At 49.1% G+C, this 21,943-nt stretch overlaps 2 protein-coding genes across 6 annotated transcripts; both read right to left on the reverse strand.

Moving 5' to 3' along the window:
- Positions 1-343: 343 nt before the first annotated feature.
- On the reverse strand, positions 344-2,814 carry Gstp1 (glutathione S-transferase pi 1). The gene is made up of 7 exons (NM_012577.2): positions 2,744-2,814; positions 2,499-2,534; positions 2,202-2,308; positions 2,016-2,103; positions 1,584-1,687; positions 755-862; positions 344-598 (listed from the first exon to the last, which is right to left on the reverse strand). Coding segments are annotated over exons 1-7 (633 nt in total). The 5' UTR covers positions 2,745-2,814; the 3' UTR covers positions 344-409.
- A 15,454-nt stretch (positions 2,815-18,268) lies between these two features.
- Positions 18,269-20,819, reverse strand: Gstp3 (glutathione S-transferase pi 3). Of its 5 annotated transcripts, none has more exons than NM_001398780.1 (7): positions 20,768-20,802; positions 20,589-20,624; positions 20,074-20,180; positions 19,869-19,956; positions 18,901-19,004; positions 18,690-18,797; positions 18,269-18,514 (listed from the first exon to the last, which is right to left on the reverse strand). In NM_001398780.1, coding segments are annotated over exons 1-7 (633 nt in total). In that variant the 5' UTR covers positions 20,769-20,802; the 3' UTR covers positions 18,269-18,325. The 5 variants fall into 5 exon arrangements, with proteins under 5 accessions (NP_001385709.1, NP_001127980.1, XP_087404106.1 ...); XM_087547980.1 differs by having other exon boundaries at positions 18,273-18,514; positions 20,520-20,624; NM_001134508.2 differs by lacking the exon at positions 18,690-18,797.
- Positions 20,820-21,943: the final 1,124 nt, after the last annotated feature.

Genomic DNA, 21,943 nt, shown 5'->3' on the forward strand with positions numbered 1-21,943 from the left:
CTCAGCTGTGATCACAGCATTTGGGAGATTGACACTCATGCATCGCCAGCCAAGCAGAGGCCCTTTGAATAGTTTATAATCCTCTACCAGGCCTGCACCCAGGTGCTGAGTGTTCCTGGGACTGACTGGCAAATCAACATGAAACCCTCTTCATTAGATGCTGGTTTATTTTACTTCCTATCCACCACACACACACACACACACCTTTCTGTTTCAAAAGGTCAGCATATACTAAGCAGGAAGATGTCCTGGTCCCACCCTTGTGTGTAAGCTTTCTGGTCTTCTACCCTTTCCCAGCCTGAAGTTCCCAGAGCCCCTTTCACTAGGAAACAGCAGCCAAGGCACCTCTGCCTTACAAACTTTATTAGTCTGGGAAAAGGGGGACAAGGAGTTCCTGTCCCTTCGTCCACTACTGTTTACCATTGCCGTTGATGGGACGGTTCAAATGGTCAGGGGAGGACAGAAAGGCCTTGATCTTGGGGCGGGCACTGAGGCGAGCCACATAGGCAGAGAGCAGGGGGAAGTTGTCCAGGCAGCCAGGGGCCAGGACTTGGTGGACCAGCAGCAGGTCCAGCAAGTTGTAATCTGCAAAGGAAATCTGCAGGGGCAGGAGGTGTGGGGATCAATAGCTGGAAAAGGCTGGGGGGCAGAGAGCTAAGGGACCCCCACCCCCACCCCATATCTCTGCTCCATTTTACAAATGACGGCTCCTTGGTTTTATCCATAAGGAAAAGGGAATGCAAGAGATGCTCACCTGGTTACCCACAATGAAAGCTTTGCCTCCCTGGTTCTGGGACAGCAGGGTCTCAAAAGGTTTCAGATGCCCAGGCAGGGCCTTCACATAGTCATCCTTACCATTCTCCTGCCAGGAAGACACCCAGAGATGTACCATCCTCCCACCCTCACAGGGCAGTGGGCACTGGAATCCAGCTGCCCTATAATGAATTCTAGATACCCCATCCCCAGGGCCATGACCTACCATTACCTACCTCCCGGGTTACCACTGTGCCTGTGGCCAACACCCAGGCTTTGACCAGTCTCATTCACTTCAGCTGCTCATTCTTTCCTACGCCATCCTACCAGTCCATCCCTGCCATGATCTCCTTCTCTACTCTAGGCTGCCCTGGACAGCTCACAGTAGCTCAGGCTTCCCAACTACCACGATTGCAGGCGTGTGTTACCATCAGTGTTAAGTTCTCTGGCCGTTGTTCCTGTAAAGCTCTTAGAGCTGGCACCTCTGAGGATCATCACATTTAAATCCAGCCATCAAGAGAGACTCTTCAACAGCCCCACACAGAGTCCAAGGCCTCTAGGATCTGCCTTGCTTGCCCCTCAGCTCTGTCTCTTCATGTTCTGCTCCTATGTACACACCTACACACGTGTGGGCGCACACACTCTTCCTATCTGTAACTGCCGGCCCCACCCCCTCCTGAAGCTGTCTATTGGTCTCTTTACACTACCCCAGCCCGCCCCAGCCTGCCTCGGGCTCTGACACAGGAAAGGAAACTAGGGAGGTAGAAGTGCACAAAGCTCCTTTGCTCAGCTTCCCCCCCCCCCCCCCCCCCCGGGGAATCCAGGCTTACATAGTTAGTGTAGATGAGGGTACCATATTTGCATCGAAGGTCCTCCACCCCATCATTCACCATATCCACCAAGGCAGCCTCCTTCTGGTCTTTCCCATAAAGCCCTGCAAGTGGAGGGAGAGCGTGACTGACACCTAATTTCCTCACCTCAACCTCAACTCCCTGCCCGCAGGTGTTTGGCTGTTGGCAGGTCCCAGTCTTGGGGGAGGGGATATGGGCAGTCACATGAGTCCTAAGCTCCTGAGAGGCAACAGGAAGTCATAGCAGGCAGACCACAGCTGCAGCCTGAACAAGGACTATCTCTGTGCGCCCTGCTTTGCTCTGTCCACACTGGACCAAAAGGGGAGTGGCCAGGAGGGCAGATACCCTGAAACAAAGACTGATGCACCACCACCCCGTCCACCAGCTGGACTACCTGAGTTCAGGACTTACCTAAAGAGCGACCCAGGTGCCTCAAGATGGCATTAGATTGGTAAAGGGTGAGGTCTCCATCTTCAAACTTGGGGAGCTGCCCATACAGCTGGAGGGGATAATCAAAGCTTGATGAGGCTGCCGTCTCCCAGTTACAGCCCTCCTAAGGCCCTACCTCTGCCCCCCTCCACTAGGTGTGTCACTCACACAAGTGGACTTGAGCGAGCCTTGAAGCCAGACATCTATGGTAACCACCTCCTCCTTCCAGCTCTGGCCCTGGTCAGCCAGCAGCATGCGCGTGGCCTCACAGCGCCCTGTATAGAGTCAGGGTAAGGATTTGGGGACAGCATATAGGCCCAGCCTCAAAGCAACCTCAGGTCAGGGTACTGGCCATGGTGAGGGAGGCAGAGCCTTGCAACCAGAAAGCGGGTAGGGTCTGGAGGTTCCCCACAGAGGCTGCAGCCCCTACCCGAGACCTCCCCTCATGCAGTCATTAGCTCCTACCTCGAACTGGGAAGTACACAATGGTGTACGGTGGCACTAGAGTAGACAGAAAAAGAATGTTAGGTAGGAGAAGGGGGATGACTAGGGTTCAGAGTTGTGCATCCTCCTGCCCTATCTCCCGGGTCCCTTCTCTGTTTTGTCCCCCAGAACTCCCCAGCTCTTGGTGCAAGCTGCCCGGTGCAGAGAGCCCAGGCCCCAGAAGCTGCAAGCTGGTAGTCCGGGGAAGCTGGGCGGCGCGAACTTACTAGCTGCTGCGTAGACAGAGGTGTGGACTCAAAGCTGCGTGGACGATGAAGTATCTCAGACGCAGACGAATAAAGGCCCCAGAGCCGCCAGCCTTATAAGGGGCATTGCGCCCCGCCCCGGATGCTGAGTCAACACAGTGGAGGGAATCGGGTAGCGGAGCTCGGCAACTCCCGGCTCCTGCCGGGACACTCAGCAGCTGGACCGGAGTCTGCAGCAGTGCTGGGTTCATTTTTGGGTCCTGCTCCAAGAAAGGTGTGTTCAGCTCCCTTTCCACTTTGTTTTGGAAGGAGGCAGCTTTCTGGAGCGTGTGCAACTCTGTCTGCCTTCTGCCCATCCCTATTTACCAACCTCTCCGGCAGATTCCACCAGTGGCCATCCTAACTCACCAACTTCTTTCTCCTGCTCCAAGAGCTTCATTTGATCATTTGACCTTCGCCAGGAGCAGCCAGAAAACTGAGATCCTGGATCCTCCATGCCAGAGATCAGAGGTGCTTCAAAAAGGGAAGAAAAATGAAGCAAGGAGACAAAGCTGCATGTCAGAACTTCACAGTTGGTGCTTCCTCGCCTTTCTGGCGTGGACGCTAGTTCTTCAGCCCTTCAAAAAAATAACAGCTGAAGAGATGGCTCATGGTTAAGAACACTCCCAGCTCGGGGCTGGGGATTTAGCTCAGTGGTAGAGCCCTTACCTAGGAAGCGCAAGGCCCTGGGTTCGGTCCCCAGCTCCGAAAAAAAAACACTCCCAGCTCTTGCAGAGGACCCAAGTTCAGTTCCCAGAACCCAGCCAGGTGGCTCACAACTGGCTGGAACTCTAGGGCCAGATCTGACAGTTCTGATTTCCTTGAGGTCCCATGTGCACAAACACAAAGAGACATACTTTTTTTTGGGGGGGGGGGGGCTGGGGACCGAACCCAGGGCCTTGCGCTTGCTAGGCAAGTGCTCTACTACTGAGCTAAATCCCCAACCCTGAGACATACTTTTTAAAAATAAAAATTAACGAAATAAACATCTGTTCCTAAAGGCTACCACACACAACCTCACTGTTACACACACCCAAGTGTGTTATCCCACAACCTAAAGGAAGGGAGGGAGGGGAGAGGGGAGGGGGAGGGGAGGGGAAGGAAGAGGGAGGTTACAGAGAGAGAATGAGAGAGAGAAAGAGGGAGAGAGAGAGGAGGGGGAGAGAGAGGAAGGATTGAGAGAGGGAGGGAGAGAGAGAGGAGGGGGAGGGGAGAGGGAGAGGAAGGATGCAGAGAGAGAGAGAGAGAGAGAGAGAGAGAGAGAGAGAGAGAGAGAGAGAGAGAGAGTTAAAGTTGAATTGACAGCCACACTACTGTCTTCCCTCAGTCTGGCTAAGGCCTGCTTCTTTCTCCAGGCTCCCCTTCCTCCCTGGCTTCTCTCTCCTCCATGTCCTATCTCCCTGGGTAATGGGGATTTGGACTATTCAAGCAGTTGTGAGTAGCTATGTCTGTGTCTCACTCCCCCCAACCCCCCAGCCATTCCCCTTCCCCCAGAACAGTCCAGGCCTTTCTGGCCCTTCAATAGAGCACAGACATGTGTATGGGGGTGTTAAGGGGCTACTAGATTCCTAGTCCATGTTGGACCCCAGCCTGAGCCTGTCCTTTCTTATATGTGTTCATCTACTTCACTCTCGGTTCCTCCACTTGCACCCAGGGTGGAAGTGCTGGTCCCCAGTATGTGGATCCTTGATGGGCACACATAGAACTCAGTGGCCCTCAGGAGCAGCCGCACGCACTCCTGCCTCATATTCTCACCCACTGTCAGCTCCCTCTGGCCCCAGTTCTCATTAATGAGGGTCTGGGCCCTCCTTGAGTTCTCGGATCTTTTCTCTTGCCTGGTGGAATTGCTGGCTCCTAACCATGGGCTCTGTTTAGACTGCATGAGCTGGACTTGAACTTGTAGCAACTCCTCTGCCTCAGCCTCATTGCTGGAATTACAGGTATATATCACTGAACCTTCTACTCTGGTCTCAGAGGGCTGGGTAGATATGAATGGAGAGAGGGGAATCTCTGCCCCCCCCCATACTTTGGGTTACTGCCTCATTCAGAGCATCTGGCCTGAGGGCTAGAGGACTTTATGTAGTAACACGTGTAGATTTTTGACCTGTAATCCTATCACCTGAGAGACAGAGACAAGATTCCTGACTAGCTAGTCAGGCGAGCTGGGATTAGTGACCTTGAATTAATTTCTGCCTCAATTTAAAAAAAAGAAAAACAACACAAAAGCAGAGAGCAATCAAGGACAAAGCCTGGTGTCAGTTTCAGACCTCTACACACAGTTGCACACATGTGAACATGCATTCATACACATGCAAAAACCCACAGAAATACCACATGCACATGCAAAAAGAGAACTGAGCCGAGCTGAGTACGATGATGTGTGACTAGAATCCCAGCACTCTGAGGCAGGAGGATAGTTACTGCAAAAGAAACCTGACCTGTAGACCGAGGCCCTGTCTGAAATGACTTCCTAAAGTGTCATGAAGAAGGCTGGAGAATTTTGTCTTCCCACCAAGGAATCCAATCCCAGGGGGAGGTGAACTCCAGTTCCACAAACTGTGTGTTCTCATGCCTGTGACACTCAGATAAACAGGAAACTCCCAGGGGGAAGAAGAAAAGGGGAGGGGGGGAGGGGGGCGGGGGAGGCAAGGGGGTGCTGGAGGCGGGCCAGCTTCTCTGGACAAACCGATGGGATATGTGTGGATGTGAGGGTTTTGTTGCTGAATCATAGTGACTGACTACTTTTGCTACAGTTTATCCATTTACCAGCTGAGGCGCAGCTGAGCTCCTGGGACCAATGGATTCAGGGGCCCTACATGGTTGCACATTGGTTAGGTAAACAGTGGGGCTCACGAACTGTGTGATAGTGTGCAGCAGAAAGATGGCAGAATCAGGTCAGAAGAACACGTGTAACTTGCTAAGGTGCTGCCTTGGTAGCTGGAATATTTTCCACTTCCACCAGTGCTGTGGAAGAATCCTTCCATCCTCCCCAGCAGGACACAGCAGCAACAGCTGCAGCTTTCTTCTTGCCCTTCTCATGGCTGTGATGCATGGCTGTGGTAGAGGACTTGCTCCCTCACACCCTTGCTTTTTTTTTTCTTTTTTTCTGAGCACTGAGGTTTGAATTCCAGCTGGACAGTGGGTTGTGTTAACTTAGTTTCTTGTGTTGAGTTTCTTTTCCTGGACTTGTCTGCATAGCTGGCTGTGCTGTGCCCTGTCTTTAATTTCAGCAGACAGAAGACAAATTAGTAGACCTCTGTAAATTTAAAGCCAGTTTGATCCATGCCCATCAAAGCTACTTCATGAGACCCTGTATCAATAAATAAATGACTGAAAAAATCAATCTTCTGCATATTTTAATAGGATTTCCCCCCTAACTATTCTCTTCTAAAATGTATTTATATAGGTGACGCCATTGACATATGAGATATACCACAATCCCCCTACCAAGACTCAGTGAACATCTCAAAAGAGGGGGGCAGGAAGGAGCAGAGGATGGGGAGGAGAGCTGTGAAATGCTGTCTCCTGGCTACCACACTCCAGAACTCACCAATTACTACCTGCCAGCATTATCAAGCCAGCCATTTTAGCATAGATGAGGATGGGGTTCTGCATGTCCCACCCCATACTGTGGAGCTATGGGCTGTTGATCGTGGCGTAGAATAAGGTAGAAAAGGCCAATTATAAAAGAGAAAAGAAAAAAAAAAGACCAATTATCAAATGCTGATTTATTGATTTCTTTGGTGACCGACTTCGAAGCGCTGATTTTACTGCCTGTTTGCTAAGCCTACTTCCCTCGCTACAGACTGACTTGCATAAGTAGCTGGGACAGTGAGACTCTGCCCTTAACAACCTGACAACCAGCTGACCAGTCTATAGAATCTTGCTTGCTTGCCCCACCACCATGTGGTTTTAAGTATAAAATAAAAATACAAACTGGGGGGTGGGGATTTAGCTCAGTGGTAGAGCGCTTGCCTAGCATGTGCAAGGCCCTGGGTTCGGTCCCCAGCTCTGGAAAAAAGAAAAGAAAAAAAAAATACAAACTGGACCCAGCAGCCTTTCATGAGCTGACCTGGCTTCCTCCCTCTCTTCTGTCCTCTCTAGTGTTGGAGTGCTTATTTCAGAAACATCTCCACAATTCTGGGTTGCCCTCCCCTGCCCCCATTTAGATCTTTATCAGAAAGCCTGTAGCTCTCAGACATCTCCGTCTTCGAGGCTCTGGAACTGGGAAGGACATGCCCCAGGATGATTCCAAGGTTCCCTTCCAATGGCTTAAAGGAACCATAAGAGCCAGGGCTGAGCCTCTCCATGGAAGAATAGGCTAGGCTAGGCATCCAGATCAGGTAAGGACCCCCACATTACTAGATATAATTAATAAAGACAAACATTTAAAATATCACTATGGCACTTCGTTATTATTGCTTTGTTTCTGATATATACATATATATGTATATCATATGCACATACATATACATATACACATACATATACACATACACATACATATACACATACACATATACATATACACATACATATACACATACACATACATATACACATACATATACACATATACATATACACACATACACACATACACATACATATACACATACACATATACATATACACATACACATACATATACACATACACATATATACATACACATACATATACACATTCACATACATATACACATACATATACATATACACATACATATACACATATACATACATATACACATACACATACATATACACATACACATATTTATACACATACACATATTTGAGACAAAGTCTTACAATATAGGGTAGGCTTGTCTGGAACTTTCACTAATACTCTTGTCTCAGACTCTCATGTGCCAGGATTATTATAGCATCAGCCATCATCCACGACCACCATGAAGGTTTGTCAAATTTGAGAAGCCTGACTAATGTAAGCAGAAAGGAGATTTCTGAACCAGGCATGGTAGGGCACACCTGTTATGCACCAGAGGCTGAGAAAATGACGTTTTCTGTCTGGTGCTTTGCTAACACATAAAATATATAACATTTTTCTAGATTATCTTTTCTGACGTCTCCAACACATACATATATCACTCATCATTTTATTCTACACTTTAAGGTGCCATACATACATACATACATACATACATACATACATACATACATATGTACATACATTTGCTTATTCATTAGCCATGTGGACTCTAGCCCAGGCTGACCTCAAACCCTCCATGTTCTGGAAAATGATCCTGAACTTCTGGTCCTCCTACTTCTGCCTCTTTAGTGCTGGGAATGCAGGTGTGTACCACCACACCCAGTTTCTATGGCACTGGGGGTGGAACTCAGGACTTTGTGCCTGGTAAACATACATTCTGCAAACTGAGCTACAAGCCCAGCCCGATATATTTGTATCTAAGATAAGGTCTAGGGATTTTGGGGAGGTTGGCCTGGGGCTCCTGAGCTATAGTTGTCTTCCTGCCTCAGTTTCCCATGTAGTTAGAACTGTAAGTGTCGCTTACTGCAACCAGCTTTTTATATTCTCATCTTTCCGTTTTATATAGTATATAAATCTGTTATTTACTGTTTTAACGTTGAGAAAATCATTTACTTACTATGTTGTGCAAGGGAGTGTCACATCCTGCTTGGTGGCAGATGTCTTTATCTGCTAAGCTGTCTTGCTGGCCCTTCAAATTTTTCTTTTTTGTCCATTATTTATTCTGTTTTACATCCATAACTGTCCTTTTTGTGCTCTATATTTCTAGAATGTGCACTCTCTGTGTGTACATGGTTCTGCAGACCGCTGTTGTAGTTGAGGCATCTGGAACGTGTGAGCGTGCGCCCCCTGGTGGTTAGTCTATTGTTTTACTTAGCCAAACTATGGCCTATTAAAACTCTGGTTTTAGTTGCCAAACAGGCTAGCCTGTGGCTTCGAGAGAAAGAAGCTGAGTTCCAGGGAAATAAGGTGACAGCCAATCTCTTGTCACCCACAAGCAGAGCCTGAGACAAGAGGTTCTTCTCAAGACCCTTGGGGCTGGGAGGAGGCTTCCAGATCTAATATGTCAGTCCTAGGGCATTTGAGGAGAAAGCATGGATGGGAGAAATTCCATCTTCGCCCGAGTGCCTCTCCCCAGCAAAGTCTGCACCCATCTGACTGGGAATGCCTGCGGCTGCATTAGGTCAGTAAGTGGCAGTGTAACAGCAAGGACAGTCCTTCCCCAACCATGGCAGTGATGAGGACTGGGTAACAATGGTTCCTCAGCCTCTCTTTGCCAATACCCTCAGGCACCCTCCGTCTCTAAGAAGTATGTCTGCTCAACAACCCCCAACTTCTTGGGTTTTTTTTTAACATTGATTTTATTTTATATGCATGAGTGCTTCCCCTGCATGTGTGTATGTGCATCATGTGCACGACGGTAAGAAGAGAGTGTCAGATCCCCCCTAGAACTGGAGATGTGAATGCTTGTGAACCACTATGTGAGCATGCTGGACACTGCACCCAGGTCTTCTGAAAGAGCAGCCAGGACTTCTAACCACTTAGCAGTCCAGCTTTTTTTTTTCTCAAATTTTTTTCCTTGAAACTACTTCTCTGCAGTTTGCTACTGGAGTTGAGGTTAGTGTGTGCTAGGTCTCCACAGAAAAGGGCTCACACATGGAGGACCTTGGCCATCACCTGCCTCTGTAGATAAAATTTTGTTGGACCGATCTTGTATATTTGTTTCAAGACAGGGTTTCTCTGTGCAGCCCTGGATGTCCTGGAACTCACTTCAGGCTGGCCTCTAACTCACAGAGGTCTGCCTGTGTCTGCCTCTTTTTTTTTCTCCTCTTTCTTTCTTTCTTTCTTTCCTTCTTTCTTTTTTAAAAGATGTATTTATTTATATGAGTACACTGTCACTTTCTTCAGACACACCAGAAGAGGGCACCAGATCTCATTAGCCACCATGTGGTTGTTGGGAATTGAACTCGGGGCCTCTGGAAAACTCTTAACCACTGAGCCATCTCTCCAGCCCCTGTCTGCCTCCTGAGTGCTGGGACTTAAGGTGTGCTCCAGAACTACCCAGCCATGCCTGTCTTTTACATGGTTGTCTGTTTGCTTTTGTGCAATGGCAGTGGTGGGGAAGATGAACCCCACAGCTACTGTGCTGTCACAGAGATTAAACGCATGCTCTCCATCCAGTGTAGAAACTGCTGACCCCTTGTACCGTGTCCCCCAGACACTGAGTCGTGAGCATCTTTCGGTGTCATTTGCTTCACCAGGGTGGTTGGTATGGAGTGCCCCAGGGCGATGTCCAGCACCTGCCGACATCCCTGTACTGACATCAGGGTCCAGGGTGTGGGAGCTCCAGACATATTCCTGCAGTAGGCTCAGAGGGTGGTCAAGCAGCTTCGGATACTGCCTCACAGCTCGGGGGCAACAGAGAAAACGCTACTGAGCTGGCTCAACATCTTTTCACAGACAGACCACGGCCCCCTCAGAGTGAGTGCTTCTCTCCATAGAATGACAGATCCACTGCTCTGCAATGTGCCAAAGTCACAAAGGCCTCCCAGGAAGCAGAGAGCACGAGGGGAATCATCAGCACTTTTTACATACCTTTCTGTTACATTTTGGTATGAGTGCATGAGTGTGCGTGTGCACACATGTGTGTGTGTGTGTGTGTGTGTGTGTGTGTGTGCTTGTGCTCACACAAGTGGTGCTGTGGAGGCAAGAAGACAATCTGCTGGAGTTGGCTTTCTCACTCTATCACATGAGATCCAGAAGTAGAATCCACGCCATCCAGTTTGGTAGCAGGTCCCTTCACTCACCAGCCATCTCGATAGCCCAAGGTTCTCCATTCTGACCCTGTGCAAATTAGGCTTTGGTGTGGACATCTAGCTAGGGAGATGTCCCTCTAGCCTCTGTCAGTCGCCACCTCCAAGGGCCTGTTTTAGAGGTGAGGAGGAGGAGGAGGGGATGCACAGCAAACACTGCCTTGGTGTCTGCAGTGGCTGGCACTATGTGAAGTTCACTGTGTGTAGCCTAGAGTCCCGAGTGGGTGGCTAGATGATTGCCTTGACTTTGTAAAGGTGTCAGTGGCAAAGGTTAGGGAAGGGAAAAGGGAGGTGCTGTCACCGAGGCCTTCACAAAGTAGCCAATTATAAGTTAATGTCTGTAGTTTATAATACCAGAAATGAAGTCCTCGCTTTTTTTTTTTTTTTTTTTTTTTGGTTCTTTTTTTCGGAGCTGGGGACCGAACCCAGGGCCTTGCGCTTCTTAGGCAAGCGCTCTACCACTGAGCTAAATCCCCAACCCCATCCTCGCTTTTAAGATAGGGCCTCACTGTGTCAACCAGACTCACAGGGATCTGTGCTTCCTGACAGCTGGGATTAGAGTGTGTCTATATAAATAGAAAATATGTAAATAAAAATGTATCTTTTAAGTGTGTGTGTGTGTGTGTGTGTGTGTGTGTGTGTGCGCCCACATAGGTATGTGCATGTGAGTGCAGTGCCCAGAGAGGCCAGAAGAAGGCAGCAGATCCTTAGAGTTGATTGTAAGTGGCTGTGAGCTGCTCCATGGGAGTTCAGAGTTCCAAACTCCCATCTTCTGGCACAGCATTATGTGGCCATAACTATTCCACCATCTCTCTTGCCTCATAGTTTTAGTTTTGTTTGTTAAATTTAAATTTTTTATCCTGATCCTATATGTTTGTATATGCATGATGTGTGTCTGTGGGTGGCGCTTGTGAGGATCAGAAGACAACTTTGTGAAGTCAGTTTTCTCTTCCACCTTCAATGTGAGCTCTTACCAACTTAGGTTTCCAGGCTTGCTCCACAAACACCCTTATCAACAAAACCACCTTGCCAACATGCTTGTGTTTTTGATGTGTGCTTGAGATCAGTCTCAGGACCTTGGACATGCTAAGTTATTACCCTACTACTGAACTACAACCGATGATATGATTGTTAGTTTTGGATACATTTGGATACATTTTCGTGATCCTCCTGCCTCTGCCTCCTTCAGCAAATCCTACCGATGTGCGCCACCACAACCGGCTGGATACATTTTCAAAACAGGGTTTCTTTTTGTAGCCCTGGCTATCCTGGAGAATTATTACTATTATTTTATTTATTTATTTATTTATTTATTTATTTATTTATTTATTGAGAAAGCAAGACTCTATAAAGAGGGCAATGTGGTTACTGTAATCTCTTTTCCAAAATGAGAAGCCGAAAATAGTGCAGTACTTTCTGAGTGGGGTTGGCAGACGGGGGCGCTGCTCAGGAAGCAGATCAACCCAGACTGCTCCTAGCAGACAGGTTACAAAATAGCAGTAATAAACCATTGCCTCAAAATCCAACCAACCAACCAACCAACCAACTAACCGACCGACCGACCAAACCAACCCACCCACCCACCCACCCAACCAACCAACCAACCAACCTGCCAACCAGAGAAAACACTGGAAACCAGCTCTAAGAGTTAAAGTGTTGACCACCAGGGGGCGCACGCGTGCAGAGGCTGAGGCAGAGGGTCGCTCCCATTCACCAGCCCTCATGAGCATTTTAATGTTTTTTGAAGAATGCTAGCTAATATTCTGCCAGCATGTTTCTATTGTTTGAGTTTTGCATCTTGCAGGCTCTCGTGGCCACAGTTGCTGGCCTAGGTCCCCAAAGTGCTTTTCCTGCGTTTGTTCCAGAACAGGCGCGAGCATTCCTTCTTACTCTGTCCCTCCCACGCCATGCCCCTTGCCGCGCTTCAATCTACCTTTTCAGAGTCGTGCCTTTTTTGGCAACTACAACAATGCGTCTGAAATTTTGCTAAAGTTCTGTGAGCCATTTCAGCAAGTCAATGAACCACTGGAACCCCCAGTTTGGCAGCAAATTTGTCGGGGTACAGGAGGTTTAAGCATTCTTTAATCCCACCGGGGAGGTGGAGGCCGGTGGGTCTCTTTTGAATTGAGGCGAATCTGATCTACATAGTGAGTTCCAGGCTAGCCAGGGCCACGATGTAAGACTCTGTCAAAAAGAGAAGAACAAGACAAAAAAGGAAAGAAGGGCTGGAGAGATGGCTCAGTGGTTAAGAGCACTGACTGCTCTTCCAGAGGTCCTGAGTTCAATTCCCAGCAACCACATGGTGGCTCACAACCATCTATATTGAGATCTGATGCCCTCTTCTGGTGTGTCTGAAAACAGCTACAGTGCACATATATACAATAAATAAATAATTCTTTAAAAAAGAAAGAGGGACTGGAAAGATGGCTCAGTGGTTAAGAGCACTGATTGCTCTTCCAGAGGTCCTGAGTCCAAATCCCAGCAACCACATGGTGTCTCACAACCATCTGTAATGGGATCTGATGCCCTCTTCTGGTGTGTCTGAAGATACCTACAGTGTGCTTACATATAATAAATAAATCTTTAAAAAAGAAAGAAAGAAGGGGCTGGGGATTTAGCTCAGTGGTAGAGCGCTTACCTAGGAAGCGCAAGGCCCGGGGTTCGGTCCCCAGCTCCGAAAAAAAGAACCAAAAAAAAAAAAAAAAGAAAGAAAGAAAGAAAAAGAAAAAAAGAAAAAGAAAGAAAGGAAGGAAGGAAGAAGGAAAGAAAAGACAGGGAGCTTATGACTGAGACTGATGTGACTAAGTCCTTCCCTTGGGGTTCTGTGCTGACTTGGGGCAGCTTAGTGTGAGAATGGAGTTGAACAGTGAGTGTAGAGATAGTGTTGAGCATCTGGTAGTAGGAATGAAAAACACAGTGTGATCCCTCAGGTCTGGTGCAGACATCCGCCTCTGCCTGCTGGACCATCCCTGTTTGGAGGACTAGAACAAAGTCCACTCTCTGTTCTGGGCACTGCTACACCAGCCTGCTACTGAAGATCTAGCTAGGCCAAAATGGAGCTGTAATACCATCTATTCCTGCCTGCTTGACCACAGGAAGTGCTGTCGATGACATCCAGGCCCTGGGCATACACATGTCCCTCTCTGATCAAAGATCCTACCTGCCCTCATCCATGTGCCTCTTAGGAATTGTTTTGTTTTTGCTTTTCCAGAAAGGGTTTCCCTGTGTATCTGTGGCTGTCCTGGGACTCACTCTGTAGACCAGGCTAGCTTCGAACTCAGAGATCCATTTGCCTCTGACTTCCAAGTGCTGAGATTAAATGGGCGGGGGAAGTACCATGCCGGCATGATAAAGACAGCACAGAGACTCATCATTCCTTCTCCCCTCTGCTTGGCTGGTAAAGCCCTTCTTTCTCAACAGGAACCAAATCTTCATGAGTTAAACAAAACTGACCACCATGGGCATGTGACCTGGGCCAGCCAATCATTAGCCACATCTTCCTAGCCATAGTGGTTCCTGAAGGATGAACCTGAGCCGTGGAGCCCTGACAGTGAGGCAGCCCCAGAACACACACTGCCCTGCCAGAAAGCAATGGCTCTGGGCTGGCACCACTAGATCTAAGAAAACCTCTTAGTGACATATCCATATTTCCCATGCTGGAGGAACAGTCTGCCCAAGAATGGAGTCACACAGGCTCTCACAAAGCCTTGGTATGGGCCTTGCAAGGCTCACTAAGAAGGCAGGCATGCAATTGTGTGAGCTGATTCCAGTCTGGTTCTCCACTGAGGCCTATAGTATCCTATGGGTTGCTGGGCAAGGGGTGTCTTGGTATGGGGATAAAGGTGCCGCCTTCATACAGTTTTTCCATAGATTGTCCTGGGGACCCAGCTATAAAGTCAGTGCAGCTGGCAGAGCAGCAAAGTGCATTCCTGCCAGGAGTTTTCCCACTGTAGGTCACTCTTGTTAGCAAAACAAGATGGCGAGAAGTGCAGAGCAGCAGGGAGTATTTGCACAGTGTGCATGAGGCCCGGGGCCTCCAACTCTAGAAGGCGGGGAGGAGGGAGAGAGTGAAGGGAAGAGAAGGGAAGGGAGGTTAAGGTGAAGAATATTAGGTAAGAGAGCAGGCACTGGGCTTGTTACAGCCTGAGACCTTGAACTACATGCCTACAGGAGACAACATATCTAAAATACACAACGCAGTGCCTGGACACATTATGCACCATCAGTAAACGACTGAAAGCAAATTCTCTGACTCAGAGGTCTGGCCTGAGCCGTCAGCTTCTGTGCTGTACCGGCCCTTTGAGAGCAGAGCATTGGTCACTAGGCCATTTCCCAGCATGCATAGCTTTACCGGTATTCACCTGGGATTTTATTTGTTTGATTTTCGTGACTTTTCTTTTTTTCTCTTTCTTTCTTTCTTTTTTTCTTCCTTCTCACTGTCTTTTTCTTTCTTTTCTTTCTTTCTTTTCTTTCTTTCTTTTTTTCCTTCTTTTCCTGGAGCTCTCCTGTAATTCAAGTTGACCTTGAACTCTGTATATACCCCAAGCTGGCCTCAAACCCATGGTCCTCCTGGATCAACCTGCCTAGTGTTATGATTACAATCAAATGCCACTGTGCTGGCTTCACAGCCCTTTTACTATTTTTAAGAAGTAAAATTTCAAAGAAACAAAACAAGGAAGTCTATGAAAAGTTTCCTCTTCAGAGGCTGAGAAAACACATAAGATTTCCTACTTCTCTGTTTTGTGTGTGTGTGTGTGTGTGTGTGTGTGTGTGTGTGTGTGTGTGTGTGTGTGTGTTAAACATGTGCATTCTATATGTGTGCACAAGCCTTCGTATGCTTGTGTGTGGAGGCAGGGGGTTGATGCAGTGTGCTTCCTTTGTTGCTCTCCACCTTATTTTTTTTTAAAAAAGATTTATTTATTTATCTACTTTATGTATGTGAGTACAATTCTTCAGACACCAGAAGAAGGCATCAGATCTCATTACAGATGGTTGTGAGCCACCATGTGGTTGCTGAGAATTGAACTCAGGACCTCTGGAAGAGCAGTCAGTGCTCTTAACCACTGAGCCACCTCTTCAGCCCCCCCCCCTTATTTTCTGAGGCAGTAACCCAGAGGTTACTGATTGTGAACACACACTGGCCAGCGAGCTCTGAGGATCCTTCTGTTCCTGGCCTCTCAGCACCAGGCGAGAGGCATGTGCTACCATGTCTGGCTTTCACATGGATTCTGGGGATTTGGACTGAGGCCCCAAGTGTAGCAAATACTTTACTGACTGACTTAGGTCCGCAGCCCTTTCCTCTTCTTGTTCACACACCGGGTTCTGTATGACCAGATAAATCCAGATTCGGTGGCCAAGCAGCTTAAACACTTTCCTCACCCGATCACAAGTGTAGGGTCACCTGAGTGGGCTAGCATACACCTCGTGGTGTTACAAATCCAGGTCTGTGGTCCACATCACAACAATGGTTACTTGCAAACTCCAACCCCTAGGATGGGAAGAGGTGTCCTCATTCTGAGGAGGCAAATTCTAGGGCTGACAAAGCCAATGGTACAATAGTCCACGTGCCTGTTTTCCCTCGATTGGCTAGCCTTGGGTCACATGTTAGTCCTGCATCTAAGGGACAAGACCTGGCACAGGAGGAGGATGCTGGGGACTAACACAAAGTGGAAGGAAGAGATGCCCTGGCGGGCGGTCGGTGGGTTGGAACTGGGCAGCCATCCCAATGTGTATGTAACTTTGCCTTGGCTGAATTTACTAGCCAAAGGTCACAGCGCCCTATTTTTGGAACAGCAGGAAAAAGCATCTGCCTCAGACTTGCAAAATGGTAACTTTCCACAAAAACAGCCCAGGCAGATCAGGAAGGCCTATAAGCTTCCTGCACCTGAACTTCGTAGGAGAGGTTACTGCCTCACGTGGTCTGGTGGTCATATTTTTAAGACGAAAGCAGCCCCAGGGGCAAAAGTCTTCCTGTCATTTTCTGGTGTGCAGGGGCAGCATCTCTGCCTTCTGGCAGAAAATAACCATTCAGGCACCAGTGAAAACAAGGCTCCTCCCTCCAGCCTCTGGCTAAAGTTGGCAGAGGAATGTTCAGAGCTCAGGGGTGGGGGTGGGTTTGTAGCGAAACAGGGAAGCACTGGGACAGGAGAATTTGGAGGACTGGAATATCCGTGGATAGAGTGAGAAGAGACTCCTGTCTGGCGTTCACCCCAGCTTCGTCCCCCCAGGCGTACAGAGCTGATGCACAGCCTTCCTAACCCAGACACAAACACCCAGACTGCTGGAGTTTGGACATGACCCAGATTTCTGCCATTTGACTTCAGCCTGAGTATTTAATATGTTACTACCACGCCTGTGTTAAGTAGCCACTGCCCTTGGGCAGAGAACATGCAGAAGTTTCTGGGGATGTTTAGGAAAGAATGCAGGTTTAGTATCCACCTGCCTGAGTGCAAAATCCAGCTCTGGCCTCAGTGCAAGGGAGAACAGGCCCAGAGAGGGTCAGCTATGTTTCTATGGGACCCATATACAGGTAAGAGCAGCTTAGAGAGTCCTGATGGCACGGCTGAGTCCCCTCAGGGTATGAAGAGCAGGACACTCTCTGGGAAGGTGGCAGCAAATAGCAGTTGCTCTAGAGGCAACACTAGGAGGTGGTGGAGGTTCCCATAAACTTCCTGCCTGTAGGACATAGCTGAGGAGTGCAGCTCAAGGGCTAAGCCCTGATCCCAGGTCTGAACTCTAATCCTCGGACTAAGTCCTCATCCCTGAGCTGAATCCTGATTTCAGTCCTAAGACCGGCTCTTCATGGTGAGCTCTGACCCCTGGGTTAAACCTATTCCCTGAGCTGATGATCCCTGATCTCAGGTTGGAGTCCTGATCCTCAGGCTGATCCCTGATCCCTTCTCATTTCTCAGCCCTCTCAATCCTAGGAGGGCTATAAAAGGGACACCTTTTGGGAGAATGAGGACAGTCCCCTTGAATCTACTTTCTGTTCTATCCCTAGAAGCAGCTGGCCAGCGCTTTAACCTGGGTACAAAAGGCTGTTCCACCTCCCCAGCTGGAGAGCAGATCCAAATGCTCCACCAGTTTCCAAATGCTCCCAGTTTGAAAACAGTAGGGAGCCCCTGGAGCTGCAGGCCTGCCTTGGGACCCTTGCACTAGGCACTTGCTGATTGCCTGCACGAGGGATAGGAGACTCCAACTGTCCATGGCCTCAGATAACAGCACATGAGGTCACATGCCTGCACATGGGACAAACTCAAGTACATGTGTCACTCCTGAGGGTAAGTATCTGCTCAGAATGAGTTCACAAATTGAGGCAGAAGCTAGCTAATACCCAAAGGAACCTTGTAGGATTAAAGGTCAGTCAACTCCCAGCAGGAAGTCCTCTAGTGGGTCCTGGAGGTTTAGAGCCCCAAAGACCCTCTTTCCTGGCAGCTCTGGGCCTGATATTTTAGCAATGGTGGCTCTAGGTGTCAATCCTATAGAGTGTCCACTGTGTCTTCACCTTTGCCCCTTAAGCCCACAGTGCGGCTTCCTGCCATTAGTTGTTTTGTTTTTGTTTTTGTTTTTTGAGACAGGCCCTGACTGTCTTGGAACTCACTTTGTGGACCAGGCTGGCCTTGAACCCACAGAGATCCACCTGCCTCTGCCTCCCAAGTGCTAAGATTAAAGGTGTGCTAGGCACTGGCTCCTGCCATCTTTTTTATTGGTCTGGGCTGTGGGCTGGGGGAGGCAGGTGGGCTCACATCTTTATGCAAGCAGCAAGGAGACGGTTCACATGCTCAGGAGACTCCAGGAAGGCCTTGAGCTTGGGTCGGGCTTTGAGACGCGCTACATAGGCGGAGAGCAGGGGGAAGTCTTTCAAGTAACCAGGGAACAGGAGCTCTAGGTTCAGAAGTAAATCCAGTAGGCGGTAGTCGGCGAAGGAGATCTACGGGACAAGGGTGTGATACGGCTTCAGCTGAGGCAGGATGGGTTGAAAATCCATGGAGCAAGACACTGGATGCTTCCTGCTTCTACCTCATTAGGGAACTTGGCCTCAGTTTACCTTTCTGAGAAAGGATCTGACAATGAGTAGGTTGGGGAAGGCCTGACCCAGTGCTTACCTGGTCACCAACAATGAAGCATTGGCCACCCTTGTTCTGGGCCAGAAGAGTTTCAAATGGCTTCAGGTGTCCTGGAAGCTCCTTCCTATATTGGCCCTTGTCCTCCTTCTGCGGTCAGAAATGACCCCGTTGGGGGATGTGCAGCCAGATAGACCAAAGTGATTTCCCTTTCCTGACCACCCTGTGGCACTAGCCTATGGCCCCTACATACACAGATATGGAGATAGTGCCATGCAATGCGCCTGAACACGTCTTCCAGTCCGTCGTTCACCATGTCCACCAGTGCTGCCTCTTGCTGGTCTTTGCCGTAGAGCCCTGGGTCAGCAGGCAAGCAGCCAGCTCAGGTTCTGTAATCTTCTCTACATGCCCACTCAGACCTCAGCCTGGGCCTATAGGGCCCTACTCTCTAACCTTGCTTTGGAGGTCTTCCCTGCCTACCTCAGCCATGCCTTACCTTCACAGGGAGGGTACCAACCCCCAGGGCCAAAACCAACTGAAGCCCAGACCTGTTTTGGGGGCCAGACCTGCCATCTGGATCTGTTATATTAAGGAAAGACAAAGACTCTGGCTCGTACTCCCCCTAAAACAATCTGTCTACCTGTCTATCTCCAGGTTATCACAGCATTGTGGAACTCCAGCCATCCCTCTCCTAACCAGACCCAGAGAGAGAACAGCCTGCCTCTGCCTCGGCCCTGCCATTCTTCCCCCCCCCCGGAGCTGGGGACCGAACCCAGGGCCTTGCGCTCCCTAGGCAAGCGCTCTACCACTGAGCTAAATCCCCAACCCTGCCATTCTTCAAACAGGCGAGACCTCCTCACTGTGACTGTGGGTTTCCCAGACTCATGTATGGCCAAGTTAGAAAGACAAAGGACAGGAAGGTCTACTGGGAAGCATCTAGCCCCAACTCACTGTCACACATAGGAACTCATAGCCTCTTATGGAATGTCATTAGAAAAATAATACCACTTGGAAACTCACAGCCCCTGGCTGTACGAACAACAGGCAGCCCAGCAGACACGGGTAGCCTTCTGGAACCTGGGCCCTGCACCATCTCTAGGGTAACCCACTTGCCCTCCAGCCAGGTGGGACATTGATGGCTGCAGGTGAGGCCATTCAAAGCCCCAGGACATTTTGAGGAGCATCTGCTGGTGTCTTTCAGGGCTGGGCTTCAGGACTCACCGAAGGAGTGGCCCAGGTGCCGTAGGATGGCATTCGATTGGTACAGAGTGAGCTTTCCATCCTGGAACTTGGGGATCTGCCCAAACAGCTAGGAGAAGACCTCTCTGTAAGGGGTGCTGAACCTAGCTGCCCCAGCCCTAGACACAGCACCCTAAGGCTGCGTGCGTCCCAATCTCAGACCCACGGGGCAAGGGGAGACACTCACACAGGAAGCCTTGAATGTGCCTTGCTCCCAAACATCCAAGGTCACCACCTCCTCCTTCCAACTCTGGCCCTGGTCGGCTAGCAGCATGCGCATAACCTCACAGTGCCCTGTATTGGGGTGCAGGATGGGGATGAGGCCACAGCGAAGAGACCCACCCTCAGAGCATCCTGGGAGAGTTTGGGAGACTGGAAAGCTGACAAGTGGACTAAACTAGCTTGGGAGCCTCGAAGGGAGGGAAAAAATGTGGTGGTAGAGGCCATGTCCTAACATTATCTTGGCAAGCCAAGACCCAGCCCCACCGGCACAGGGAAGGAGGAAAAGTGACAGACAGTGTAGCTGCCTATGGAGGCTAAGAGGTCAGTCCTGGCCCCACCAACCACAATTGTAGTCCCGCCCCAAGTCTCGGTCTTGCCCCCAACGTGGTCTTGGCCACATCCCTCCAGCACCAGTGTTGAGGGGTTCCCCAGGAGTGACTATGGCTTGTGCCCTTCATCTTGAAAACGCTGAGGCCACACCTCGGGAGGGGAAATAGATGATGGTGTAAGGTGGCACTAGGACAGAGAGACAAAAGGCACGATTAGGGAGGACCCTGCCCAGGCTGCAGGACCCAGGGGAAGGTAGAAGTGGGGATAGGAGGTGGGAGTGAGGCTGTTACTTTGCCCCTCCCCCCCCCCACCTCCGGGTTCCTACTCACTGTAGGGCAGATGCAGTGTGGTGCAAGCTCAGCAGAAACAAAGGAAGTGACCCGGGGGCCTAATATTTACAACGAGGCTCCACCCCCTCAGATATCCCACACTGCCCCAGAATCACGTTTTCGAGTTCAATGTACCAGGTTCCTGGCAGGCAGGGTAGATTCACCTTCATGTCTGTGGTGCTGTTTGCAAGAGGCACACATGGTAAGCCTCACACCTTAACACGCCCAAACCATGCGGATTCTTGTGTCCTCAGGGGTTTTTGGACGGTGGCTTACATGCATGAAGTTCTCCAGCCAAGAGCACATGGTATAATAATAAATGCTCCTTGTAAAAATAAGGCAATACAGAGAGGCGGTGGTTAGAAGCAGAAGCAAGAGGATCTCTGAGTTCAGCCCAGTCTAGTCTGAGAGTTCCAGGGACAGCCAGCACTCAAAATACAAAGAGAGGCAGCCCATTCAAATTCAAGGCCAGCCTGGTCTACACCAAGATCACCAAGTCAGCCAGAGCTATATAGCAAGTACCTGTCTTTTCAAGAAAAGAATAAAGGGATTTTAACTAATGAACCATCCCCTCTTGTCTTGGTGATACTGTAACAGGAAACTCTTAGGGAAGAGTTAAGGCTTACATGTATCAATCCTCAAGACTAGCACTTTCCTGTCTCATAGAAACAGAAACTGAAACATAGAAATGAAGTGACATGCCCAAGGCCACACAGCTAGTAAACAGGATTTAAACAGGCTTGATCTGGTCAGTTCCCTGGGAAACTCACTTTGTCTGTCTGTCTATCTATCTATCTACTTATCTATCTATCTATCTATCTATCTATCTATCTATCTATCTATCTATCTATCTATCTATCTATCTATTGAGACTGTTTCTCTGACCTCTGTGTAGCCATGGCTGACCTGGAAATTGCTGTATAGACCAGGCCAGTCTCAAAACTCATAGAAATCCACCTGTCTCTGTCTCTGTCTCCTGAGTGTGGGATTTAAGGATTGTGCCACCACTGCCAGGCTGGGAACCTCACTTTTTTTTTTCTTTTTTCTTTTTTTCGGAGCTGGGGACCGAATCCAGGGCCTTCCGCTTGCTAGGCAAGCGCTCTACCACTGAGCTAAATCCCCAACCCCGGAACCTCACTTTTTAACTACCCCTCCATACATTCTTGTTGAAGAGAA

The sequence above is a fragment of the Rattus norvegicus genome, chromosome 1 (assembly GCF_021556685.1).
Source record: "Rattus norvegicus strain SHRSP/BbbUtx chromosome 1, alternate assembly SHRSP_T2T, whole genome shotgun sequence".
NCBI classification, from domain to species: Eukaryota; Metazoa; Chordata; class Mammalia; order Rodentia; family Muridae; genus Rattus; species Rattus norvegicus.

Coding starts and splice junctions, on each gene's coding strand:
- Gstp3 (NM_001398780.1), bottom strand. Junction 19,957..20,073: donor GCACATTCAAGGCTTCCTGT/GTGAGTGTCTCC, acceptor GTCTTCTCCTAG/CTGTTTGGGCAGATCCCCAA. Junction 18,798..18,900: donor GGCACTATCTCCATATCTGT/GTATGTAGGGGC, acceptor TTCTGACCGCAG/AAGGAGGACAAGGGCCAATA.
- Gstp1 (NM_012577.2), bottom strand. Junction 2,309..2,498: donor TGTGTACTTCCCAGTTCGAG/GTAGGAGCTAAT, acceptor GACTCTATACAG/GGCGCTGTGAGGCCACGCGC. Junction 599..754: donor CTTTCATTGTGGGTAACCAG/GTGAGCATCTCT, acceptor CTGCCCCTGCAG/ATTTCCTTTGCAGATTACAA.